General features: G+C 43.2%; 1 protein-coding gene across 4 annotated transcripts in view; it reads right to left on the reverse strand.

Annotated features, from left to right (window-relative positions):
* Window positions 1–27597, reverse strand: part of CNIH3 (cornichon family AMPA receptor auxiliary protein 3) — a 281577-nt gene that overhangs the window by 48327 nt on the left and 205653 nt on the right. For 3 of the 4 annotated variants that reach the window (XM_081491569.1, XM_081491572.1, XM_081491570.1), the window contains 2 exons: window positions 21770–21838; window positions 13835–13882 (listed from right to left, as the gene is read on the reverse strand). In XM_081491569.1, coding sequence (XP_081347695.1) covers window positions 13835–13882; window positions 21770–21838 — 117 coding nt within the window. The remainder of the gene's footprint in view (window positions 1–13834; window positions 13883–21769; window positions 21839–27597) is intronic. The other variant, XM_081491573.1, reaches the window with a different exon arrangement.

The following is a 27597-nucleotide window of genomic DNA, read 5'->3' on the forward strand; positions in this document are numbered from 1 at the left end:
TTTTTATTCTGATAAACGTGCAATAAAATCCAACAGAAAGAATCAGTCTTGCCTTCTCTTTCCCTGGATAACACTTGTGCGTGATAAGAAAACGTCCAGAAATCTAAACCGAGGGGTGGCTCACCTTTTACTCTGCTATTTGCCAAGGAGCAGAATTCAAGGGAAGGCCAATCATTGCTCCTAACCAAGAGGATGTTGTTGCCATAAAAACTCTTCCCTGGTACCCATATGGATCCTGTGACAGGTTGAATTGTGTTTTCCCCCAAAATTCATATGCTAAAGTCCTAACTCCCAGTAATCGGATCAGAATGTGACTGAATTTGGGGATGTAGGTCTTTAAATCAATGTGTGTGTGTGTACGTGTGTGTGCTCAGTTGGTCAGTTGTGTCCATCTCTTTGGGATCGCATGGACTGTAGCCTGCCAGGCTCCTCTGTCCATGGAATTTCTCAGGCAAGAATACTGAAGCAGGTTGTCATTTCCTCCTCCAGGGGATCTTCCCTATTCAGGGACTGAACCCACTTCTCCTGTGTCTCCTGCATTGGCAAGTGGATTCTTTACCACTGAGCCATCTGGGAGCCATAGTTAAGGTTAAATCAGGTCATTACAGTGGACCCTGATCCAATATGACTGGTGTCCTTACAAGAAGAGGGCATTAGGACACAGACACACAGAGCGATGACCAGGTGGGGACAGAAAAAGAAGTATGCCAAGGACAGAAGCCTCAGGAGAAGTCCACCCTGTTGACACCTGTGCCTCTTTCTGGTAGTCAGACTGGAGAAGGGCAGGGCACACACATGCGTGTGACTAACAGGGGATTGACTGCCTGAATGGATAAATGCCGGTGGTCAGAGGGTGGTATCCAAGTGTGCTCTGCAAACTCCATGTAGGGAACTGTCCTGGGAAATGCAGAGAAACACGCTTTTAATCCCCAGTACATGGAGACATAAGAACTACTAGAAAGGGCAGGAGTCTGAAAGTAGAACTGGATTTGAATCCACACCCAGCACTCCCTACCTGAGTGATGTAAGCCCTCAGGTTTCAGGTCCCCATCTCTACCTCACAGAGTTTAAGTAAGAATAAATCCAAGACTGTGGGTAAAGCACAGAGCATATCCAGCCATTCTGCCAGCAAAGAACTACTGAAAAGTGCTGTTTTCTAGGTCAGGTGTTAAGCAGGGAACAAGATACAAGGGCCCCGCCCTCACCAACATTAGAGTTGACTAAGGAAAACAAACATTTTACAAAGAATCTTCCTTCTGACTTTGCCCTCCCACACTGCATTCCTTTCAAGTTGACAATATTGGGGCTCGAAGTACCTCATCAATAACTGAATAACTTAAATGTCAAACACTCAAAAACAATCCATTGTCCATCATTTTTGGTTTCTGTTAACAGTTGGCATCAACACTATCAAAAAGCATTTGAAGTAGCACAGTTATACGTGTGTGATAGTTTATACAAAGACGATTATACAGACCCTCATAGGAGAGGCGTTGTTGGTCATTTCATCAGTTCATCCTGCTGACGTCATCTGAACAGTGTATACATTCCCGAGAGCGGGGATCTTGCTTAAGTGGCTCCCTTATTCAGTTCCTACCAGGACACCAGTGACACCGGCACCACTTTATGCTGATGCACTGAGTGGTAAGGGCAGTGATGTCACCACTAGAAAGGCCACAATAGCAGAGCTGTTTTTGCTGTGTGTTGCCCGCCCACCTCCCTGTGTTATATTCGGGGACCATTGTCTTCCAGAATTTCATCACTGCTTGGACCATGTGGCAGACACAGAAAGGGAACAGTATGGCTTTTCTGTCCCTTTGTAATAATGGCACTTTGCATTTGTATAGCACATTTAACGTATTCAGTGCATTTTCTTGTCTATTGGCTGGTCTTATCCTAATGAAACAAAACTCCATGTGTTTTGTAATTGTCTGTGCCGTAGAGACAGCTTAGGAATCAGAGTCAGTTAAATTGTGCTGGAGGGGGCCCGATGCCCCAAATCTCTTAAAGAATAACAAATCCCATAGAAGTTGCGAATGGAGCCAGCATGATAATGCAGCAATACAGCTATTCCGTGGGGAGCAGATGCATCTTGAGCATGGGAATCAATTCAGCACAAGCCAGGGAGCCCAGAGGAGTTCTCTTCTGAGTCTCAGGGTTCTCCCTGTGGGCCCTGCCTGGGTGGAGGCTGCTCCCCGGTTCTAACTGTAGGGAGAGACAGACTGGGCAGCACCACAGGGATTAGGATTTGGTAATATTGGCACATTTTGTGGCCCAGAAACGTGACCCAGAAATGTTTCTTGCTTTTTCAGCAGTTTGGAAAGGGCAAGAATGAGTATCTGGAAGGGTGAGCATTTCGGGGGTTGAAAACCAGAATTTTCACTTCTCATCGCATTTTGGAAAAGGCAGCAGCTAGAAGCAAAGCTCCCACAGAGAAAAACAAGTTGTCTGCCCGTTACTTGCAAGGCTTCTCCAGCTGGGTTGAGCATCTCCCAGGAAGCAGGAAGTTAGGCCCTCACTCCTTTAGTCCACCTGGGCACCCGCTGGTAAATTATTGCTTTTACTCTGGTACCATTTAGAAAATTACGGCTCTCTAAATCATACTCTGGGGGACCAAGCAAGAGAAAATGTCTCCTCACCTGCATTGCCGAAGCCTGGCCTACCCTTCAACTCAGTGATTTGCAGCCTCACTACACATCAGAATCACCTAGGGAGCTTTTTCAACAGCCCCCTCCACCCCTGCCAATGCCCAGGCTGCATTCCAGACCACTGAAACAGAAACGCTGGGAGTGGGATCCAGGAACAGTACTTTTTAAGCTCCCTAGGTGATTCCAGTGTGCAGCCAAGGTTGAGAACCAGCCCGCTAATTGTTGGGTTGGCCGATAAGTTCGTTCGGGTTTCTAGACGATATAACGGAAAAACCTGAACGAACTCTTTGTTTCAACCCCAAACACCCATTCTCGTGCTCAGTGGGATGCTCTAGCAAGTGAGCAATGCTCTGACAAGACAAAGCCCGTCACCTGCCACAGACCTTTCTTTGGTCTCTTTCACTTGCCTTAATCCCGTGCTTAGCAGTGATAATTCTACTGCATACATTAAGAAAATAATAATCCAAGCCATTGTGTGGTTGCTGGGCTCATGCTCACTAATCCATTTAACTAATTAACATGAATCAGACACCATGCTAGGCAACGCAGCAGACACACAAATTAGGAGGACATGATCCCTGCCTTCAAGAATCAACTGTGGAAGATAAGGTGTATGAGTGACTGTAATGCGAGGCATTGTGAGATCAGCGGTTTCAGAGAAATCAGAAAAAATCAGATCTCTTTTAGCTGGACTGATGTCGTCACAACTGACACATCTTACAGATACACACACACACACACACACATACACACACACAATCGTCAGCACATAACACAGGATTCCATGCACAGCAAGTCTAAATGAATTCTGCTTGAAAGAATGAAGAAATTCAGATTGCTCTCACTGGAGCTCATCAAGGCCAATACCCAGGACTCCCTAGCTCCTTTCTCTACCCCCACCATGTCCAGGCTCCTCCAGGTACCACCAGACATCACCTCAACCTCTAATGCTGAGTCTCTCTGCCCCCATCCCCACTGCCCACCTCGCACTGCCCTTGGAGTTATGGGGTGCCCGGCAGTGGCTGGCTGCTCTGCTGACTGAATTTCTCCCAGAGACCAAGGCAGCTGTCCTCCAGCGTCCACTCCCCCTGCTCTCTGAAATAAAAGCCCTGACCTGGAGCTAAGCATATAGCCCCCCCAGAAAAGACCAGATATGGCCATTTGCCTACGATCTGGCTGGCGAATTCAGTGGAAGTGATGTGCACAGCTTCCAGGTCATGTCCTTCACTGAAGTGGCCCTTTTCCTGTTACCCCTCCACTCTGCTGCTTGAAACAACATCATGGTGTGATGCCCTCATGAACCACATGGACAAGAAAATGCCCTAATGATGGCAGAGCTCCGAAGGCAGGAGGAGCCTAGGTCCCCAGACACCTCTGTGCGGCAGGGTCCTCTCCCACCCCAACCTCAGCCTGGACAAGCTTCCCTCAGACAAAGTGGGCTCCCTTGTATCTTTTACTCACAGTCAGATTTGTAAACCAATGTGCTTTCCTGCCTCTATCACATCCTACAGTACCTGGAGTTCCTTTGTATATTAAGGAAAGGAGAAGGTGTGGCAGAAAACCAAATGACTTCTGTCAGTACAGTCAATGACTTGTAACTTCTCATAGCAGAACTGCTGAGAATCCATAAGTCTGCTTAGGTCAGCCTTCAAGAATCTGCTTTGCTAATGAATTTGATAAGTTGACTGGCCTCTTTTTTCTGGTCCACACGGTCCATGGAGACTACAGGGGAAACTAAGTGATGGTCATTCTTGGTGAGTGACTCATAGAGACTGATTCCTAGGGTCAACAGAAGCTCTATAAAAGGTGAGCAAGGTTATCAGCTCCTACAGATGAAGGCAGCAAGATGGAAAGGGAGTAAGTATGGACTCTGGAATGAGCTAGGTGACCTTGTCATCAATCTACCATATTTCGGAAGGGAAGGGATAAGATATCACTTTACTCTTGTTAGAATGACTAGCATCAAAAAAGATGAGATAGCAAATGTTAGAGAGGATGTGGAGAAAAGGGAACCCTTGTGCACTGTGGGAGGGATTGTAAATTGGCGCATCCACAATGAAAAACAGTATGGAGGTTTTTCAAAAAGTTAAAAATGCAGCTATCACATGAGCTCCAGCAATTCCACTTCTGGGTACGTATCCAAAAGGAAATAAAAACACTATGTTGAAGAGATACCTGCACCCCCGTGTTCACAGCAGCATTTTTAACAACAGCCAAGATATGGAAACAACCAAAATGTCACTGACAGATGACTAGATAAAGAAGTTGCGGTATATATGTTTACGTGTGTTTAGTTGCTCAGTCATGTCTGACTCTTTGCGATCCCATGGACTCTAGTCCACCAGGCTCCTCTCTCCATGGGGCTTCTCCAGGCAGGAACACTGGAGTGGGTTGCCATGCCTTCCTCCAGGATATATGTTTATAATGGAATATTATTCAACCACAAAAAGAAGGAAATTCTGCCACTTGTGACAACATGATGGAACTTGAAGGCATTGTGCTAAGTGAAATAAGTCAGAGAAAGATAAATACTGTATGATCTCATGTTCATGTGTAATCTAAAAACAAAACAATAAGAACAACAAAAAACTAATAGAAAGAGATCAGATTTTTGGTTATCAGAAGAGTGAGAGGGAATTTGATAAAAATGATCAAAAAAGTACAAACTTCCAGTTTATAAAATAATTAAGTAGTAGGGATGTGATGGCATTTATGGCACCAATTGGGCTTCCCTGGTGGCTCAGACAGTAAAGAATCTGCCTGCGATGAGACAGATCCAGATTCCACCCCTGAGTTGGGAGATCCCCTGAGAAGGGAATGGCTACCACTTCAGTATTGGAGAATTCCATGGATAGAGGAGCCTAGCGAGCTACAGTCCATAAGGTTACAATGAGTTCAACATGATTGAGCAACTAACACTTTTCACTGCCACGGCACCAATTAATGGCCTCCCTGTACCCACAACCCATTGCCTTGTAACTCTGTAGTCCCTTCCACTGTGACCCTGGGCTTGGCCATGTGACTTGCTTTAGCCAATAATAAGACACTAGTAGATTTGATGCGGACTTTCCAGGTGGCTCAGTGGTAAAGAATCCACCTGCCAATGCAGAAGACGTGGGTTCGATTCCTGGGGTCAGGAAGATCCCCTGGAGGAAGGAATGGCAACCTGCTCCAGTGTTCTTGCCTGGAAAATCCCATGGACAGAGGAGCCTAGCAGACTGCAGTCCATGCAGTTGAAAGAGTTGAACACGACTGAGCATAACCGAGCACAGAATTTGATGCAAACCAAAGCTTGAAAAAATTCTTGTGTATTTCCACTTCTCTTGCTTCTCTATGACACCACAAGAATAAGTCTGGAATAGTCTCTGGAAAATGAGATGGCCCACCCCAGCTGAGGGCATCCTAGATTAGCTTACATCCTGCTGACTGCCAGATATATGAATGAGGCCCAGCCAAGACCAGAAGAATCCTTCTTCTCCCTATAAGTCCAGACAAGACCAGTGGAACTACCAGATCACCCAAGGACTCACAAGAAATATAAACCATGGTTGACATGAGCAGCTATCATCATGGCAATGGAGACCTAATAAGGGTAGGGCTAACAAGCTCCCCAGATTTGAGTGAGAAGCCAGGGCCCATGTGGGAAGCCTGGTGTGCTGCAGTTCATGGGGTTGCAAAGAGGCAGACACAACTTAGCAACTAAACAACAACAACAGTGTGTAACGCAGCTGTCGTGAAGTCCTCAGCTTCTCCAGCTGTGGCCTTGGGAGTGGAGTGAAATGAGGACAGAGCTCTTTCTACAGCTTCTGGTTCTGCAACCCTGTGACAGCACCACTATCTACACAGTGAGTAAAATGTCCCCTCTTTCCCTTTGACCAACAAGGAGTCTGCCACAGAAGGCATCTGAAAATAAATTATACATGAAACACAGTTTCTGAACTAGTTGCAAGTTCTGTTCCAGGATATTTTTACTTTTCTTCAAACATTCCCTCTGGGGTGAATGATCCCAACAAGAAATTAAATAGAATTAGAAAACAGCCTTAAAGAGATCTGCTTGGCCCCATCATGGTGAGTTAAGCATATGATAGGGTCCCTGAGGCCCTCTGGAGCTTTGGTATTTGTATCTTCCCTCTAAAATAGCTGAGCAATATTGCTGTAGTGGTGGTCCTTAAGGAGTGTGTTTCAAAGAGAACTGACAAGTCCTCCTTTAATGTGGAGATTGAAACTGTGGACTCTGTTCAAACAGACTTGCCTTCAAATCCCAGTTCTACCAACTTATGACCTAAGACACTCCAGGATACTTGTATTGAAACTCTCTAAGCCTGATTTCCTCACCTGTTAACTGGGGCTGCTAATCGTGGCTACTTCATAGAATTGTTGTGAGGATTAAAAGAGGCAATTCTTTTAAAGGCACACAGTAGTCATTCAAGAAAGGCAAGCAGTATTGTCACGCCTTGGACATTCCCCAAGCCACGGAGAATTCTCATCTGGAAAACTTTTGAGCCAAGGGTGGTCTCTCCAAGGCATTCCACACAACTGCCTCTCAGTTTCTGTGTCCCTTTGCTCAGTAGTATGTCTCTCCATGAAAATACACCATTCCCTCCAGAGCCCTGTGGGAAGAAATACATTAACAGCTAAAAAGACTGGAAATCAAGCCAATCCCTTGTGGCAGGGAGTGCCAGTGATTACAGAAAAGGCATCGTCCTTGCCATTCTGCCACATAATTAATGCATGACAAATTTACAAATTTTGTGCTCCAAAGTGACATGAGTCTTTCTCCAAGTTCTGATATATAAATGCATTTAGTAGCCTCCTCTTAGGTCAAAGAAATTGGGACAGAGTTTGAAAGTGTCTATTTATAAATTTGTAGAGTCAGCAAATGGCTGATCTCTGCCACAGAATGAAATCTCTTAAAAAATAAAAAGAATGGGAGTGCTTATAGTAGTATCAGCTAGCTATTGCCATAATAATGCTGCATAATAAATCACTCCAAAATTCAGTGGCTTAAAACAACATTTATATTTGTTCATGCATCTAGAGGTTGACTGGGTATCACATCACCTAGTGGGTTTGGCTCTGAGCCACAGGTAGGCTCAGGTCTGTATCTCATGCCTCCCATGCTCCTTGCACCAGTGGGCTGGGCTTGGTGATGTTAGAAGTGCAAGAAAGGCAAACGAAATGTCTAGTTACTCTTAATGTCTCAGTACACACTCACAAGTCCTCCCTCATTCCAGTGGACACATCCCGTCACATGGCTGAACCCTACATCAGCAGGGAGGGGAAATCTACTCTGCTTCCAGCAGGAAGAACTGCAAAATCATATGCAAAGGTCATGGACACAGGCAGGGCCAGCTTCAGGGACATGCCACCCATGCAGAAGCATCTGGGCCCTACACTCAGGAGGGCCCCACCTTTGGCTAAATGCTCTTCTGTCAGCTGTGTAAGATTACTAATAAATTTTTGTCATGGAGCCCCAAATTTTCATTTTTTACTGGGCCCTGCAAATTATATAGCCAGACTTGAATATGGGAGAGGATAATGAATTTGGAACAATAATGGAATCTTCCTACTTAACAAACTGACTTTGGACTACAGAAGTGTCATATTCATTTCCCAACTCCTCCAGACCCTGCATTCAGAACCACATGGAAGAATTTCTGCAGTGAATCCAGGTTCACACCATTCAGCTTCATGTCACACCATGATGTCCTCCCTAAGACAGAGGTATGGTTCTGACAAGCATGGAACAGGGAGGGGCATAAGTGGTCATCAGTTGTTCCACTTGTGGCCTTACTACCACCTTGTTCTTTCCAGAATTAAACATGGAGCACCTGGCCTCCTGCACCAGACTGGTTATACCTCCCCAATGAACTCAACAGCCTCACCCACTCCCAACCCCCACCCACTCAGCCTCTTTTGTCACATCCCACTGTGACTGCTCAATGGAAAGAGTAAAATTATCCATCCATGAGAGCTTTTCACATCCACCACAGTCAGAAAACCTGCAGAGAGACTAGACACACTCTTGGGGAAATCAGAGGTGCGAAATGGAGAATCAGAGGTTTGTCGAACCAAAGGGACATCCCAAAGCCTCTTAGGCAGGTTCAGTCTAACTCAACACCATCTCAGACATCAGGCTGTCTAACTTCATCTGAGGAAGGCGAACATTCCTTAGTCCCTGGGATGAACAACCCCCAGGTTAGATGACAGCTGCTTATGAACGAAGTTTCTCTTTATTCTATGCCACTCTCGGGCTCTCATTTAAGTTCATTTCTTCTAACCAGTTCCTGAACTTGGAGATACAACAGGAGGCCCCTAGTCAATCTCCTCCACACGAGAACCCTTCCTGAGAATAGCCATCTAACCAATCTCTGCTCTCCATACTCCGCCTGGCTCTCTACACTTGACAGTGACCCTCAGAGCGACAGCATGCCTGGTGGGGAGGGCAAGTGGCTCTTGGCATGAAAAAATGAATCATAAGCACAAATTGACACAAGAATCCTGCAGTTCAGACAATTACCCAAAGAACACATTTTCTGATAATTATAGAGCTAAAAATGGATTCACTCTGAAAATTCCTTTCTTTCTCCCGAGAAAGCTAAGGAGGTGGTTTTAACAACAATCAACTGCTGAGATGCATCACATTCCGGGGGTACTTAGGAGACGAGTTCCAAGAAATTTCTTGGAAGGTACAGTTCCCAGAAGGTGGTGGTGCTAAAGAAACCCATTCACCCTCCCCACCTCCTCCAGCACGTGCTCACATCTGGGGAATCTGAACTTGGAAACCCATTCAGACTAGCCAGGAGGGAGGAGGCAGGCCTTCTTGCCCTGTGACTCCTCTTCAATGTCAAATGATCCTCACTCCCACAAAATGTGAGGGGGCTGCGGCCAGTCCAGGGTAACTTCAGCACCGTGGGTATGCTTGGGGATGTTATAAGAAGTTTTAGGCAGCAGCTAAGGGTCAGGATAATAAGAGTAACATTTAGTACGTGCTGAGTATTTATGAGCTAGTCGTACATGTATCAACTCATTTAATTCTCACAACTCCATGAGGAAGGTGATAAACTTATCACCCCCACTTCAGAGTCACACTGTGGGTGACACAGAGAATCCGGGCACAGGCGGGAAGTACCAGAAGCCTGCACACTTTGCCACCGCCCTACATCATGTGTCCAGTGGAAGGAAACAGAACAGGCAAAGAGAATTTATTCTAAGGTTAAAATACAGACTACAAAAAGGGAAGAGGACAGAAGCACAGAGGAAAGGAATGGGATAGAACCTGGAGGTTAGAGATCTTCTGTGTCAGTAATGAATACAATAAAGAGTTAAATTCTATTTTAAACTACAAACCTGATGTAAGTAGCAAATGTGGTAAGATTTAAGTTTTGTGCTCTGTCATGGACACTGTTGAAATGAAGAAATGAAAAGACTATTACGGGATCTAAATAAACCTCAGAGCTTTTGCACAGCAAAGGAAACCAGCAACAAAATGAAAAGATGACCTATGAAATGGGAGGAAATATGGGCAAATGATATGACCAACAAGGGATTAATGTCCAGCATATACAAACAGTTCACACCACGCAGTAGCAAAAAAAAAAGAAAAATTAAAAAATGAGCAGAAGATCTAAATAGACATTCTTCCAAAGAAGACATATAGATAGCCAACAGGCACATGAAAAAATGTTCAACATTGCTAATTATTAGAGAAATGCAATGAAAGACACAATGAGGTATCACCTTGCATCTGTCAGAATAACCATCATCAAAAAGAGAACTTTCCTACCCTGTTTGGTGGGAATGTAAATTGGTATAGTCACTATGGAGAACAGTAAGGAAGTTCCTTAAAAAACTAAAAATAGAGCTACCATTAGATCCAGCAGTCCCACCCCTGGGCATATCTCTGGAGAAAACCATAATTTGAAAAGATGCATGCACCCCAATGCTCACTGCAGCACCTTTTACAACAGCCAAGACATGGAAACAACCTAAACGCCCACTGACAGAGGGATGGATACATAAAGATGTGTGTGTGTGTGTGTGTGTGTGTGTGTACAATGGAATATTACTCAGCCATAAAAAATGTTATTTGCAGCAACATGGATGGACCTAGAGATTATCATACTAAGTGAAGTAAGTCAGAGAGAGAAAGACAAATATCATATGATATAATTTATATGTGGAATCTAAAAAAATGATACAAATGAACTTTCTAAGTCTCAGAAAACAGACTTAGAAAGCAAATTTATGGTTACCAAAGGGGAGAGAGGGGAGGAATAAATTAGGAGCTTGGGATTAACATATATACACCACAGTATTTAAAATAGATAACCAACAAGGGCCTGCTATATAGCACAGGGAACTCTACTCAATATTCTGAAATAATCTAAATGGGAAAAGACCTTGAAAAAGAATAGATACATGTATATATATATATATGTATATATATATATATATATATATATATATATATATATATATAACTGAATCACTCTGTTGTACACCTGAAACTAACACAACATTATAAATCAACTATTTACTGAGCATGCCTGTTCAGTCATGCCTGCCTGTTTGTGACGCTATGGACTGTAGCTCACCAGGCTCCTCTGTCCATGGGATTTCCCAGGCAAGAATATTGAAATAGATTGCCATTTTCTCCTCCAGGGCATCTTTCCAACTCAAGGACTGAACCCGCGTCTCCTGCATCTTTTGCACTGGCAGGTGGATTCTTTGCCACTGAGCTACCTGGGAAGCCCCCCAAATCAACTATATGCCAATATAAAATATTTTTAAATACGATTAATTGCTCTAAAAAAAAGCCACAATGAGTTATCACTGCATACCTGTCAGAAAGGTTACCATTAAAAAGTCCATAAATAATAAATGCTGGAGACGGTAAAAGGGAGAGAAGGGAATCTTCCTATACTGTTGGTGAGAATATGTAAATTGGTGCAGCCACAATGGAAAACAGTATGGAGGTTCCTTAAAAAACTAAAAATAGAGCTACCATATGATCCAGCAGCCCAACTCATAGGTATATAACCAGGAAAACTGAAACTCTAATTCAAAATGATACAAGTACCCCAATGTTCACAGCACTATTTAAAACAGCCAAGACATGGAGGCAACCTAAGTGCCTATCAATAAACAACTGGCTTAGAAAGATATGGTATATATATGTATACAATGGAATATTGTCATAAAAAATGAAATATTGGCATTTGCAGCAACATGGATAGACCTAGAAAATATTATACTTTAGTTGAGTACGTCAGACAGAGAAAGAAAAATACTATATGATATAGTTTCTATATAGAATCTAAAAAATAAGACAAATGAATCTATATACAAAACAGAAACAGATTCACAAACATGGAAAACAAACATATGGTTTCCCAAGGAGAGAGGAAAGAGGGGAAGGACAAATTAGGTGCATGGGATTAACAGATACAAAAAACCATGCATGAAATAGGTGAGTAACGATTGACTGTAGAGCACAGGGCTGTAAGACAGGACCTCGGCAGAGGCAGCCACAGGCTATTGCCTGCTGTGTGGCTAGAGTCAAGGGTCAAGCAACACAGAAAAGTGAGCAAGGCTCAAATGTGACTGATGGAGGTTACTGCTCTGCCAGAGAATTCAGGATGGTACATTTGAAATGGGGGGGTGCAACTTGGAGTTGAAAGACTCCAAGGTATCAGTCTTAAAGAATAAACTAGAGACTATGGAAGTGACAGTTGGGGAGGATTTTTGGTGTCTGAGACATTCTCTGGGAAAATAATCTACAAATTCATGAATCACTCTTAAAACCAAATGCATGCATGTGTGCTCAGTCGTGTCCAACTCTTTGGACCCTTTGGACTGCAGCCCGCCAGGCTCCTCTGCCCATGGGACTTTTTAGGCAAGAGTACTGGAGTGGGTTGCCATTTCCTCCTCCAGGGGATCTTCCCAACCCAGGGATCAAACCCATGTCTCCTATGTCTCCTGCATTGGCAAGTGGATTCTTTACCCATTGAGCCACTGGGGAAGCCCCTTAATGCTAAATGTCATACGTTATTTTCTTAATCATTCTTTATTCCTCGGATCACTAGTATTTTCATTATCTGAGCTTACTTCCCTGCTGTGTTATAGCAGATGCGGAACTCTGACATACTGAGTTTCTTGGAAAACAGTAAAGGACAAGTAATTAGCTAGAAAAATAACTGACTTCTTGATTAAGCTCTCTCTCCCAATGAAAGACATCATTATTGAAATATAGAAAAAAAATCAAAAGCTTGCAAAATTGTTTCCCTTCCATCAATGTTGACATGGCATTTGGTTTCTCTCCTATTCACATAAGGCTCAAAAACTCCTTTTGGGTGGACAGGTGGTTTTCCTACAGCCTGTAGCCCATCCACTTGGAACAGAGATCAGGGATATCCTTTGGCTCAAGGTAATGGACACTTAGTTTTACGCGCAAATTGCTATTCTCCACACTTTGCTACAAAAAGTACACGCTTTTCTTACTGGAGAGTGGCAGACTGATCTCTCTGTCACAGGGGTCTCCCAGCTACATCATAGAGCCCTGCTAAATACTAAGCTTAAGCTGTACATGCATACATGAATATGCGTGCACAAGCGTGCTTTCTGAATGCACTGAGGGCAGCTGTGACCTACCGCCCATCCATTCAGAGAAACTCTCTGAATGCCTGGCTCCCCCTTTAATAACATCTCCCATCCCACCCCTCCAACACTCCTGATGATGCTGTCAATCAAACTGCAAAGCTGAGTGGCAGACTGAAACCTCAAATGAAACCCAACAACCAGTTAAAAACTTGGCTGAGCCAGGCGGGAGCATTTCTGAGCCCCGCATCAGACAGGAACAAAGGCTGTGAGGCAGTATCAGCTGTAAAGGCCATCCATCATCAAGCAAAAATAAAGAACCTCAAAATCCAACCAGAGGGCACTTGCAAATATCCAGTGCTGTCCTGACACTTTGATTGATGGCCACCCCTTTTAATTAGTGCCTCATGTCTCTGGAGGTTTCCAAAGAACGGATCATTTGCTCCCACCTCCTTCTCCCCACCATCATTTGCCTTTGTGGGGAGACAGGGACCAAAACAGGCATTCAGCCTCACCAGTCCCTTTCACTGTGTGACCTCCCATGACCATGTGACCATCCACCTTTGGCACGGAGCACTTGCACTGACCTTTCGCAGAAGGAAGCATATTCGCTCAATGTTCCTCAGCCGTTCCCTCTATCAGGAAGCACAAGAAAGAAAAGAGAGGGGAGGTTAGGTCTTCTGCTGGAAAAACACGAGAAACCCCACATTCAGCCCCTAGTGGAGGAGGCAGAGTCCACCACAGACCCCTCCCAGCCATGACCTTCAAGCTCTAACCTTTGGCTAAGAAGAATTTCAGCTCATACAATTCAAGCGCAAAAAAAAAAAAAAAAACCCACAAATAAACCAATTAAAAATGGGCAGAGGATCTGAATAGATCGTTTTCCAAAGACATACAAATGGCCACCAGGTACATGAAAAGGTGCTCAATCTCACTAATCACCAGGAAAATCCAAATTAAAACCAAAATGAGATATCACTTCACATCCGTTAGAATGACTAGCATCAAAAAGACAAGTGATACCAAGTGCTGGTTAGGCTGTGGGGAAAAAAATGAACCCTCCTACACTGTTGGTGGGAGTGTAAATTGGTACAGTCACTATGGGAAACAGTATGGAGGTTCCTCAAAAAATTAAAAATAGAGGTACCACATGATCCAGCATTCCACTTCTGGATATATCCAAAGGAAACAAAATTACTATGTTGAAGAAATATCTGCACCATTATGTTCATAACAGCTTTTTTACAGTAGCCAAGATGTAGAAATAACCTAAGTGTCCATTGACAGATGAATGGATAAAGCAGTTGTGGTATATACATAAATAATGGGATATTATTCAGCCATAAAAAGGAAACCTTCCCATATGTGACAACACAGACAGACCTCAAGGGCAGTATGCTAAATGAAATACCAGAGAAAGACAAATACTGTATGATCTCATTTATATGTGTAATCGAAAAACAAAACTATAAGAACAACAAGACAAACTCACAGAAAAAGAGATCAGATTTGCAGTTATCAGAGGTGGAGAGGGAATTTGATGATGGTGGTGCAAAGTTAAAATCTTCCAGTTGTAAGACATATAATGGGATATAATGTATAACATAACAACTATAGCTAACATGCTATGTGGCATATTTGAAAGTTGCTAAGTGAACAAATTCCAAAAATTTCATCACAAGGAAAACATTTTTCTTTCACGTCTATACGACATGATGGATGCTAACCATATATTTTGCAATGTTAACCAATTATTTTGCAACATATGCAAGTCAAGTCATTATGCCATACACCTGAAACTAAATATACTGCTATGTGTCCGTTATATCTTAATAAAACTGAAAGAAATAAAAGAGTTTCAAACTTTTCTCTATCTACCGTGTCACAATTATTTGCTCTTAATCCAACTTTCCCAGCAAATAGCATGGGTTCAGCTTTCTTTTCAGCCCAGGACAGGTTTCTTTATTTCTTTTTCCTACAGCCTCCATGTCCCTGTAAGATAGTCAAACTAAAGAACAGGGACCACTGCTCATGAATGTCCTGAAACCTGCAGTCAGGTCCCCTGGAGTGCTTCCCATTCAAGTCTCGAAGAGCATATGTGCCTGATTAGTGTGTAAGGTGGGGAAGCTCTCTGCCCTTGACTTTATTTTTCTAAAGTGACTGTATTTAGAGGAAGCAATCTTCCCACTCAATTAGATACCGGCAGTGCCCCCGGGCTAAGAATTTTCAAGAAGGCCATGTCTGGAGTTTGGCTCACTGCCATGGAAAAATGCCCCAGGGGTGGGCAGGTGATGATGCTCAGCTCACACACTGAATGTTGCCTCCCCTTTCCCGCAGTGACTTTCGTGATCTCTGAAGCCACCATGAACACAGCTGTGGCATCTCCCAGTGCTTTATTACCAAGGCAATTTGGTTGCGGTAGATGTGATGATAATGAGGCTCCTCCTGGATCGGGAGAAGACAGGTGGCTGGGCCACTTCAATTTCTCTAATTAAATCACAAATATAGCAATTCTTGTGCATCCTTTAAGCCCAGAGGAAATAGCCCACATCAGGACAAATTAGCGTCCACGTGGTTAGGAAGAAAGACCACATCCTCCTCCACACACATGTGTACTTGCACGTGTGCAAGCAAACGCACACACACACACACACAGCTGGGCATTGAGGCTGCCTAAACGGAGAACATGTGAAAAGACGTGAGATCCCAAGTGAAAAAGGGGGGTTCAGGACACACACTAGCGCTTTCTCCAGCAAGCCAGATCCTCTGAAGGACAACATTTCTCTTTACTTTACAGTGATATTAAATGTCCCACTGATAGAAAGGGAAAGGGTTACCATGAGAAACTAAGAGTAAAAACAAAGCACTCCTCCTCTTCCCACTGGCTGTAAGCTGGGGGTGGTGGTCAGCCAAAGGGTCCAACAGTATTTAGAGTGTAAATCTAAAGAACCAGTGGACCTCATGCATGTTCATTTAGAAATACTCCACACCAATCAGCAACTGTTTGTAACACAAATTTGTCCAGGACTACAGTTAGCAACCAGTGAAGCAGCTTTGTCAAGCCACCTGGGCCCAAGATGCTGCTGCAGAGGCTCTACGGGGGCCCAGAGAGCTTAAGGATGAGTTAAATAAGGCATTCAAAGTTTAAGTTCTTGCCAGGGAGTAACATCATAAAATCCAGGGGGAATGTGGCCTAATACTCTTCCATTAGGGCTTTTAAAAATATCAGACAGGAGTCCTTTACAAAGCTAAGGGCTTTAGTCTGTCTATAAGATGTCTGGCCTTTGGGGCCAAGACTCCTTAATTAATTCATTAACTGATTAGATGTGTGGCTTTATTTTTTAAAACTTTTATTGGAATCTAGTTGATTTAAAATGCTATGTCAGCTTCAGGTGTATGATAAAGGGAATCAGTTATATACATACATATATCCAGTCTTTTTAAGATTCTTTTCCCACATTACTACAAATAGTGAGTTCCCTGTGCTATACAGTAGGTCCTTAATAGTTATCTTTTATATATGAACATGAAAGTCACACAGTCGTGTCTGACTCTTTGTGACCCCATGGACTATATAGTCCATGGAATTCTCCAGGCCAGAATACTGGAATAGGTAGCCCTTCCCTTCTCCAGGGGATCTTCCAACCCAGAAATCGAACTGGGGTCTCCTGCATTGCAGGTGGATTCTTTATCAACTGAGCTATTAGGGAAGCCTACTTTATACATAGTAGTGTGGATATGTCAATCCCAGTCTCCCAATTTATCCCTGCTCTTCCCCACCCCTGGTAAGCATAAATTTGTTGTCTATATCTGTGAACAAGTGTGGCTTTCATAGGAGGAATAAAGAGTTGAGGTTCAGCTTCTCTGCTATGCGACCTCACCCTTCAACAGTCATTCATTCTTTCAGCAACAAACAGTTATTGAGCGCCTACTGTGTGCAGGTTCTGTCCTTGCACTGACCTTGTGCGGAAGCTTCCCATTGGACATACACTGGTACTAATTTTCTTTGTTCTGCCCGAACTAAGGAAACTGCCAAGGTAAGATGGAAACGGGCGTCACAAACCTGTCTCATGGTTTCACCAACTCTCTTGCACCCTGGTGTTGAATTCACATGATGGATTTGAGGGGCAGGACACAAGAAACTCTGGATATTCTAAGCGAGCCACTTTCTAATTTGAGCCCAAGCCACCAGGAGGAAGCAAAACAAGCTCTTGACTCCCTGATATTCCAAACAGAAGCGCCCTCTCAGCCTAGAGCGGCTCCACGCACCTGGTCGATGTTGACGGGCCAGGTGTGTGATGCGGGTGCCAAACACGAAAACATCCAGAATGAAAGGAGGCCCAGGGTGCAACCCTTTCAGGCCTGGAGGAGCCAAGTTACCCCTGTGGGGTGGTAAGGCTGGCAGATGGAAACAAAATGAATTTTAAATAATGACAAGTTTCACAAGACAGGGTAAGTTTTAAAGTAGAACTTAGGGATTCTTCCAACTTGCCATAAAACTCTGCTTCACACGATTGACTTGGAAAGGGTAGGCTCTGTTTCACAGAATCAAGGGATTATAAAAACAGGTATTTAAGGAATCAGATCTATCTCTTTTTCTACAACATAGAGTAAGTGGTAAGAACACAAGCAGACCTGGGTTCCGATTCTGGCTTCACTGCTCATGAACTTTGAGTCCTAGGATAAGATTCTAAATTGGGCATATGATGCCTGTGTCACAGAGTTATGAGAATTATAGGTTTTATATATGTGTGTGGGTGTGTGTCTATACAGGGCTTCCCTGGTGGCTCAGCGGTAAAGAATCTGCCTGCAGTGTAGGAGACACAGGAATAATCCTTGGAGAGGGAAATGGCAACCTACTCCAGTATTCTTGCCTGGAGAACCCCATGGACAGAAGAGCCTGGTGAACCACAGTCCATGGGTCACAAAAGTTGGACATGACGTAGCGACTAAATCACCACTGGATATATATATATATATATATATATATATATATATATAGTTTCTTCAGTTCAGTTCAGTTCAGCTGCTCAGTCATGTCAGAATTTGCAACCCTATGGACTGCAGCACAACAGGCCTCCCTGTCCATCATCAACTCCTGGAGTTTGCTCAAACTCATATCCATTGAGTCGGTGATGCCATCCAACTATCTCATCTTCTGTCGTATCCTTCTCCTCTCACCTTCAATCTTTCCCAGCATCAGGGTCTTTTCAAATGAGTTAGTTCTTCACATCAGGTGGCCAAAGTATTGGAGTTTCAGCTTCAACATCAGTCCTTCCAGTGAACACTCAGGGCTGATCTCTTTTAGGGTGGGCTGGTTGGATCTCCTTGCAGTCCAAGGGACTCTCAAGAGTCTTCTCCAACATCACAGTTCAAAAGCATCAATTCCTTGGTGCTCAGCTTTCTTTATAGTCCAGCTCTCACATCCATACATGACTACTGGAAAAACCATAGCTTTGACTAGACGGACCTTTGTTGGCAAAGTAATGTCTCTGCTTCTTAATATGCTGTCTAGGTTTGGTCATAACTTTTCTTCCAAAGAGCAAGCATCTTTTAATCATGGCTGCAGTCACCATCTGTAGTGATTTTGGAGCCCAAAAACATAAAGTCTGTCACTGTTTCCACTGTTTTCCCATCTATTTCCCAGGAAGTGATGGGACCAGATGCCATGATCTTAGTTTTCTGAATATTGAGTTTTAAGCCAACTTTTTCACTCGCCTCTTTCACTTTCATCAAGAGGCTCTTTAGTTCTTCTTCGCTTTCTGCCGTAAGGGTGGTGTCATCTGCATATCTGAGGTTATTGATATTTCTCCCTGCAATCTTGTGCTTGTGATTTGGAATCTTGTGATTCCAGCTTGTGCTTCATCCAGTCCAGCATTTCTCATGATATACCCTGCATATAAGTTAAATAAGCAAGTTGACAATATACAGCTTTGACGTATTCCTTTCCCAATTTGGAACCAGTCTGTCATTCCAAGTCCAGTTCTAACTGTTGCTTCTTGACCTGCATAAGATTTCTCAGGAGGTAGGTTAGGTGGCCTGGTATTCCCATCTCTTGAAGAATTTTCGACAGTTTGTTGTGATCCACACAGTCAAAGGCTTTGGCATAGTCAATAAAGCAGAAGTAGATGTTTTTCTGGAACTCTCTTGCTTTTCGATGATCCAACAGATGTTGGCAATTTGACCTCTGGTTCCTCTACCTTTTCTAAAACCAGCTTGAACATCTGCAAGTTCACGGTTCACATACTGTTGAAGCCTGGCTTGCAGAATTTTGAGCATTACTTTGCTAGCATGTGAGATGAGTACAATCGTGCAGTAGTTTGAACATTCTTCGGCATTGCCTTTCTTTGGGATTGGAATGAAAACTGACCTTTTCCAGTCCTGTGGCCACTGCTGAGTTTTCCAAATTTGCTAGCATATTGAGTGTAGCACTTCCACAGCATCATATTTTAGGATTTGAAATAGCTCAACTGGAATTCCATCACCTCCACTAGCTTTGTTCATAGTGATGCTTCCTAAGGCCCACTTGACTTTGCATTCCAGCATGTCTGGTTCGAGGTGAGTGATCACACCATCATGATTATCTGGGTCGTGAAGATCTTTTTTGTAGAGTTCTTCTGTGTCTTCTTGCCACCTCTTCTTAATATCTTATGCCTCTGTTAGGTTCATACCATTTCTGTCCTTTATTGTGCCCATCTTTGCATGAAATGTTCCCTTGGTATCTCTCATTTTCTTGAAGAGATCTCTAGTCTTTCCCATTCTATTGTTTTCCTCTATTTCTTTGCATTGATCACTGAGGAAGACTTTCTTATCTCTCCTTGCTATTCTTTGGAACTCTGCATTCAGATGGGCATATCTTTCCTCTTCTCCTTTGCCTTTTGCTTCTCTTCTTTTCATAGCTATTTGTAAGGCCTCCTCAGACAACTATTTTGCCTTTTTGCATTTCTTTTTCTTGGGGATGGTATTGATCACTGCCTCCTGTACAATGTCACGAACCTCCATCCATAGTTCTTTAGGCACTCTGTCTATAAGGTCTAATCCCTTGAATCTATTTCTCACTTCCACTGTATAATCATAAGGGATTTGATTTAGGTCATACCTGAATGGTCTAGTGGTTTTCCCTACTTTCTTCCATTTAAGTCTGAATTTGGCAATAAGGAGTTCATGATCTGAGCCACAGTCAGCTCCCGGTCTTGTTTTTGCTGACTGTATACAGCTTCTCCATCTTTGGCTGCAAAGAATATAATCAATATGATTTCAGTATCGGCCATCTGGTGATGTCCATGTGTAGAATCTTCTCTTGTGTTGTTGGAATGTAATAAAACCCACCCAAAATTTAACAGTAATAACTGTTAAATAATCCAATAATAACCCTGTACTTTACAAGTGGACACCAAAGCCTGTTCCCTTGGTCTTTTAGTACCTCCCAAAGAACACAACTCTCTTCAGGGAGCCTGCAGCTAAGGAGAACAGGCCTTTTTGTCCCTGTCACTAAAGAATTATGTCACTAAAGCCTTCCAGGTTAATATTCACACAGATATATGCTATCTATATACATATGTATAGTCACACTAGTAAATCCTGGCACTCACTCTACAACTTTTAACTGAAACTATCAACAGAACTATTCAAACAAAAACTTGCCTTCGTCCTGGAAACCAGGGCCTGGAGGGAAGTTCAACACAATGCAGGCTCACTGAGCTTAGACTGAGAGACAGACCGGCAAGAACTTTGAGCTCCATCTTTGAGTTCTGGTCCAGAAGAATCTGGAAAAGGCTCTGTCCACAGGCCTGGCTGGTGCCTGGCTCTGGGATGTGGGCTGCACTGAGCCAAGGAGTGGATGGCCAGCACCCACCCGACTCTGCAGACATGATGCTCTTTTCCTCTGCTCACATCGAGGCTTCTTTCTACATCCACTCCAGGCACATGGAAGCAGTGGTCATGTCCTGACAAGCCAGACAGAGCAGCAGGACTCAGGGAATAGCAGGGGCAGGGGGTTTCTCATATTCTGAACCGGGGCCAGACAACTGGACTGCATCAGGTTCCCAGGGAGAGGTGAACTGACCTCAAACCCAGAGAGCCTCCCGAGATGAATGCTCCCTGGGTGATGGATACAGTGAAATGAGCTGCACATGTCAACCCCCGGCAAGTTTCCCTCTGAGAAACCTGGCAAAGTACAGAGTGGGGATGACCACGGTGATGCTCCCACATCCGCCAACATGATGGACAGCCTGGAGCCTCTCTCCCTGTTCAAGACCCACTAGCACAGGGCCGTGAGGACTCCACAGCCATGGCACACAGAGCTTTCCCACCAGGGTACTGGGACTGCTATACTTGACTTTTCAGGATAAGTCGAGACCTCTGCGGCCTCAGGGACTACCGCCCTGAACCAGGCATGGAGGTGCAGCCAGGGCCAAGTATGTGCTTCACTCACCCTACTCATCAAAACCTTACCCTCCTTCACAGGCCCTGGGTGGCCTGGGGTGACACCACCCTTCCAGTCACCAGCACCCACTACTTACTGCGTGAACAGGGTTGCACTGGTCGATGGGGCTCTTAAAATCCGTTCTTAACTCATCAAAGGCAATTATCTGAAATGGAAAACACAGAGTCAAGATGTTAGTGCAAAGATGAGTCAGTTCACCATGTGGAAAGCTTCCTATAGACGTGGTCCAAAATAACTTAGGAGGCAGGAGAGGGGTGCCAATGACACAACACTGGCCAGGAGTCACTGTCAAAGCTGGTGATGGGCACTTGGGGTTGACTGTACTCTCCTGTCTACATTGTATATGCCTGAAAATCCCCTATATGGGGAATGAGAAGGACATCATTTAAGGGTACATATTTAAAATAGCAGATAAATAAGTCCTGGAGACCTAATACACTGTATAGTGGTACTAGACAACAAAATTGTATTATAAACACTATACTTGCTAAGACTAGATCTTAATTGTTCCCAGTACTAGAAAAAATGGTAACTGTGATGGGCTAGAGGTGTTAGTTAAGGCTAAAGTGGCAACCATATTGTAACATAAATGTACCAAATCTATACACTGTACACCTTAGATGTACTCAATGTTGTATGTGTCAAATGTCTCAATTTTTTAAATCCCCAAAATAAAGGTTTTTTAAGTTTCCTGTGCTTCACAAAAATGTAGAGAAAACTCTGTTACAGTGAGAGCAGGCTGGGCTTTGGATAAAGGTACACACACACAAAATTAAAACTTCAAACCAGCACTTTCCATTTTCTCCTGAAGGAAACAGTTGTTTATTTTTTACTTTTGTTTATTCTGGCAGAGATGCTGATTAGAAGTTAAATGGATAGAAGTCAGGCAAAAGAGAGAAGAGAAAATTAAGAAAGCAGAGTTGACAGTACTAGGAACAGTCGAATCTTTAGCCATCCAAAGGCTGGACGATCAGCTCCTGGGCAGTCAAGGCTTCAAGCTTACTCCATCGGACTTGAGTTCTCAAGGTCATTCTGGACAGACTCAAAGGTCCCCAGAGAGCAACGGTTTCCCCATCTGTCTGGAGGGGAGAATATTAGAAGTGACCTTCTCCAGTCACAGAATGAGGCATGACTCAGCCACAGAAAGAACTAGCTAGTAGGGATGCTTCCCAACCCCGACCACCTTGTCCCCCAGGTGTCCCCAGGGAGACTCAACAACATAACAAAGGTGTGTACAGCCAGTAGGGTGTCCTCTCCTAGGGTGTGAAGGTCTCAGGACCTTTCCTGGGCTGCACACAAATGGACAAACCAACTCCCCCAGGAAGGCACAAACCAGGGGTCCCTGAACACTCCGGAGAATTGCTGAAACAATGAAGCTAGTGCCCCTGTCCAAAATAGTCCCTGTTCCAGCAGCAGGGGGCTGCGAGTAAATACCAAGTGAGGGAAAATGACTTGTTTCCCCTAAAAAAGCAGGTATGATTTTAGCGCAGTCACATGTCATTCTGATTTTAATACTCCTACAGAATTAGGGGGGAATTCTAGTGTAAGTAGTATTAGAGAGACACATTTCTGTATCCTCCCTTGCCAGTTAGTTCATTATCCAGCCAATACCTGAAGCTTTAGTAACAAGAAACTTACCACTTACTGAAGACGCTCCTTCTTTCCCTGGTTACCTCTAATTAATCATTATCTTCCTTAACTGAACTCACATATAACTCCCTAAGGTTTCCACTCACATGCTAAGCCAGTGTGAGCAAACCACAGCCCACAGGTCAAATCTAGCTGGCCACTCATTTCTGTACAACTTGTGAGCTAAGAATGGTTTTTACATCTTTAGAATAACAGAAAAAATTAAAAGAATAATATTGTGTGACACATTAAAATTAGATAATTTCAAATTTCAGTGTCCACCGATAAAGTTTCATTGGAACATAGACACATGCATTCTTTTATACATTGTCTATTTTCTTGCACTACAATGGCTGAGTTTAGTAGCTGCAACAGAAACCATATGGGCAGCAAAGCTCAAAATAGTTACTATCTTGCTCTTTCATGAAAAAAATTTGCTAACCTCTGTTCTATTCTTTTATTTCTCCTCTGAGCTGCATGTTATCCAATATGGTAGCCACATTTGGCTATTTTAATTTTAATTAGTTAAAATTAAATTTAAAATTCAGTTCCCACATTCTAATTGCTTAAAATCACATCTTTCTAGTAGCTATTAAACAGCATAGATATAAAACATTTCCATCATCACAGAAGGTTCTATTGTAAAGCATTGCTTTAGAGACACAGAGGATCACTGAATCCCTCCTCCACAAGGAATCCCTATCAGTATTGCCAGCTACGGTGAACCCAGCAAATCTTTCTTCTTCAGGCTAAATCTCTCCAACCATTTTATATATATATATATCTTTTTAAAGTCGTTCAGTCGTGTCTGATTCTTTGCGACTCCATGGGCTATACAGTCCATGGAATTCTCCAGGCCAGAATACTGGAGTGGGTAGCCGTTATATTAACTGGCACTAAATTACCTCACCCTTGTGATTGCCCTTCACTCACATTACAGTTGTAAACGTCTTTACTAAAACATCACTGTCAGAACTAAACACCATACTCAAGGTGAGGTCAGTTGGCTCAGAGAGTAAAAGCATCACTCACCTCCTCTGTTCTGTAAACTGTACCTCTGTTAATGTGACCTGATAGCATTAACCTTTTTGTAGACACATCATATTTCTGGTTTCATATTGAACTTGCGTTGCGTAACAGCCCAGGTCTTTTTTATGTGCTTCAGTTAAACTAAACCCACTTCATTCCGAACGCCCATTATTGGACTATTGGTGCCTAAAAGCAGGAACTGACATTTATCCCTTTTAATTCCTCCCTGTTGGTCCAATGTGTTGAGATATGTCTCCAAACTACAAATTTTAATGAACATAATGTGCTCAACATCTACATCTATATCCCCTGATATAAATGCAAACTGAGCAGAACCAAGGGCAGAGCCTGAAGATAGCCCTCCTAGATCCCAGGAGGCTGACATAAGCAAGCATTCCACTCATTATGTACCTAATTATAAAGACAATTCATCAGATTTAATCTAGTCAACTAAAAGTCTCTGGATGGCGTTAGAACCCCATTACTGTCGGTACAGCACATATAAGCTCCCCAAAGAGGCTGGTAGCCCATTCAGAAAAGGGATCAAGCCCCACATCACCGCTGTAACTGAAGACACACCAGTGTGATTCCTGCCTCCAGCCCTCTCCCTATCTAAGTGAAGGGATGTGGGTCTGGGCTGAAGGGAACAAAGGCAGCTAATGCTTGAAGCAGCTAGAGTGGAGCCCCAGGGGGTTTCAAGCTGCTGAGTGAGTCTGAGAGTAGGCAACCACAGCCCATCTCAGGACCCAACCACGTGAAGGAAGGTGTGAAAAAAGGAAGGCCAGAGTGAAGCTTATGCCTTCAGGCTCCATGAGATAACAATTGCTTCATGGGTGCTTTGTGATAATGGTGATGGTAATGGACAGAAAGGCTTTCAGTATCCCCTCCCTCGGCTAACTACTAACTAAACAATCCATCCATTCACTTGACATTCAGTGAGTACCTTTTACCCACAGGCACTGGCTAGCCCCTGCAGGTACAAAAATCAAGATACAGTTCCTGTCCTCAACAAGCCCCTGGTCTAGAAAAGAAGACAAGCATGTAAACAGATCATTATGCTATAATGTGATAAGTACTATTAACAAGGCAACTATAATAATATCTACCGTTTAGTGCATGCTTACATGTTGGGCTCTAAGGCTTCACACTATACATGCTTTTTATCATTTAAGTCTTCAGCCACCCCATGAGTTAAGCACTAGTCTTGCCCCTATTTCAGAGATTAAAAAACTGAGACCAAAAGTGGTTAAATTACTTGCCCAAGATCACTGCTTTGGGGCCAGGATTTAAACCAAAGCCTCTCTGACACTAAAACCTATACAGTTACCATTAAGTCATCCTACCTTCCAGTACACACAGAGAGAGGAAAACACAGAGTCCAAGGACAGGTGGGATGAGCACCCATCTCTGTGGAACAAAATCAAAGCTTCCCAGAAGCCGTGAGGTTTGGGTTACCCTCTTCTTAGCACTAGTTCCTAGTTTCCCACTCCCAGCTTCCTGGCCAGTATCTGAGAGCAGAAGACTCAGTACAGGGTAGTGGAGCCCTTTGATGCCACAGATTTCTATCTAGAGCCAAGCCATGAGCATCAGGGATGGACTGTGAGAAAAGCATGATGACGATGCCATGATCAAAGGATGACCGGTTTAATTCAGCTGTAGCCAAAGGCCAGCTTATCTGAGCCTCTGCTCCCCCGTGCAACCCAGCTATATCATTAGCTTGCTCCTTTTTGTTGCTGAGTAGTATTCCATTAGAGAGATGACCAAAATTTGTTTACTTATTCACCTGTTAAAGAACATGTGGTGGACTTCCCTGGTGGTCCAGTGGCTAAGACTCCAAGCTCTCATACAGGGGGCCTGAGTTCAATCCCTGATCAAGGAACTAGACCCCACATGCCGCAACTAAGAATTGGAATGCCACAAGTAAAGATCCCTCATGCCTCAACAAAGACTGAAGATCCTGCATGCTGCAACTAAGACCCACCACAGCCAAATTGTTGTAGCCACGCATTTTGGGAAACAAACTCACTCAGAAGGACAATGCAGGTAGCGGAGTGCAGTTTATTACACTGGCAGGCCCAAGGCAGAGTCTTCTCTTAGCCAAGGACCCCGACCAGCATTTGTGAAAATCTTTTATACCCCATGTATATGTGTCCGAACTCACCACCCCAAATTCCTTGAGACTTACATAAACAAAGGAAGGGTAAATACAATCACAATAATCTCATCATTTAGGTGTTATGTGTTCAAACAGTTAAACCATTGGCCGATAATCAATAAGCCTGAGGTTACACTCCGATAGGTACAGAAAAATTTATGGCCTGTCCAGAGGCAGGGGTGATTAGTTTATGTTTTCTCTTAGGCAATGAGTAACCTGGATATGATCTTCAAGGTTCCCCTGTCCGGCGGGGGTCTTATCCTTTTATTGTCATTTCCATAGGCACTAAGCACAGAGTTTAGAGTCTATCAGAGAGGTGGCCAAGGATGATCAGCATAAACAGGCCTAAGATGGAGTCCAGGTCCTATGAATCCCCTCTTCAAAATAAATAACTTCTTTAAAAAAAGAGAGAACATGTGGGTTTTTCCAGTTTTTTACAGTTATGAATAAAGCTGCTAAAACATTTGCATAACAGTTTTCATGTAAATGTGTTTTCGATTTTCTTGAGTAAATAGGACATGTATTGCTGGTTCATGTGGTATGTTTATACAAGAAATGGAGAAACTGTTTCCCAAAGTGGCTGTACCATTTTGTATTCCCACTAGCAACATACAAGAGTTCCAATCATTCCATATCCTCACCAAAACTTGGTATTGTCAGTTTGGGTTTCTTTTATTTTAGCCATGAGAATAGAAGTATAGAGATATCTCATATCTCCAGTAATTAATGATGCTGAGCAATTTTTCGTGGGCTTAATGGTCATATGTATGTCTTCTTTGGTGACATGTGTGTTCAACTCACTTGTCCAACTTTTTTAAAATTGATCTCTTTGTTTTCTTATTGATGATTTTTGATAGTTCTCTGTATATTCTGGATACAAATCCTTTGACAGTTAAGCAAATTGAAATTTTCAAAAATTTTTAATTGAAGTGTAGTTGATTTACAATGTTGTATTAGTTTCTGGTATAAAGTGATTCAGTTATACATATATAGATATGTTTTTTCATATTTCTTTCCATTATGGTTTATTACAAGATATTGAAAATAGTTCCCTGTGCTTTACAGGTAGGACATTATTGTTTATCTATTTG

The sequence above is a fragment of the Giraffa tippelskirchi genome, chromosome 5, assembly GCF_054371585.1.
Source record: "Giraffa tippelskirchi isolate mGirTip1 chromosome 5, T2T-mGirTip1v1.2.pri, whole genome shotgun sequence".
In the NCBI taxonomy this organism is placed as follows: domain Eukaryota; kingdom Metazoa; phylum Chordata; class Mammalia; order Artiodactyla; family Giraffidae; genus Giraffa; species Giraffa tippelskirchi.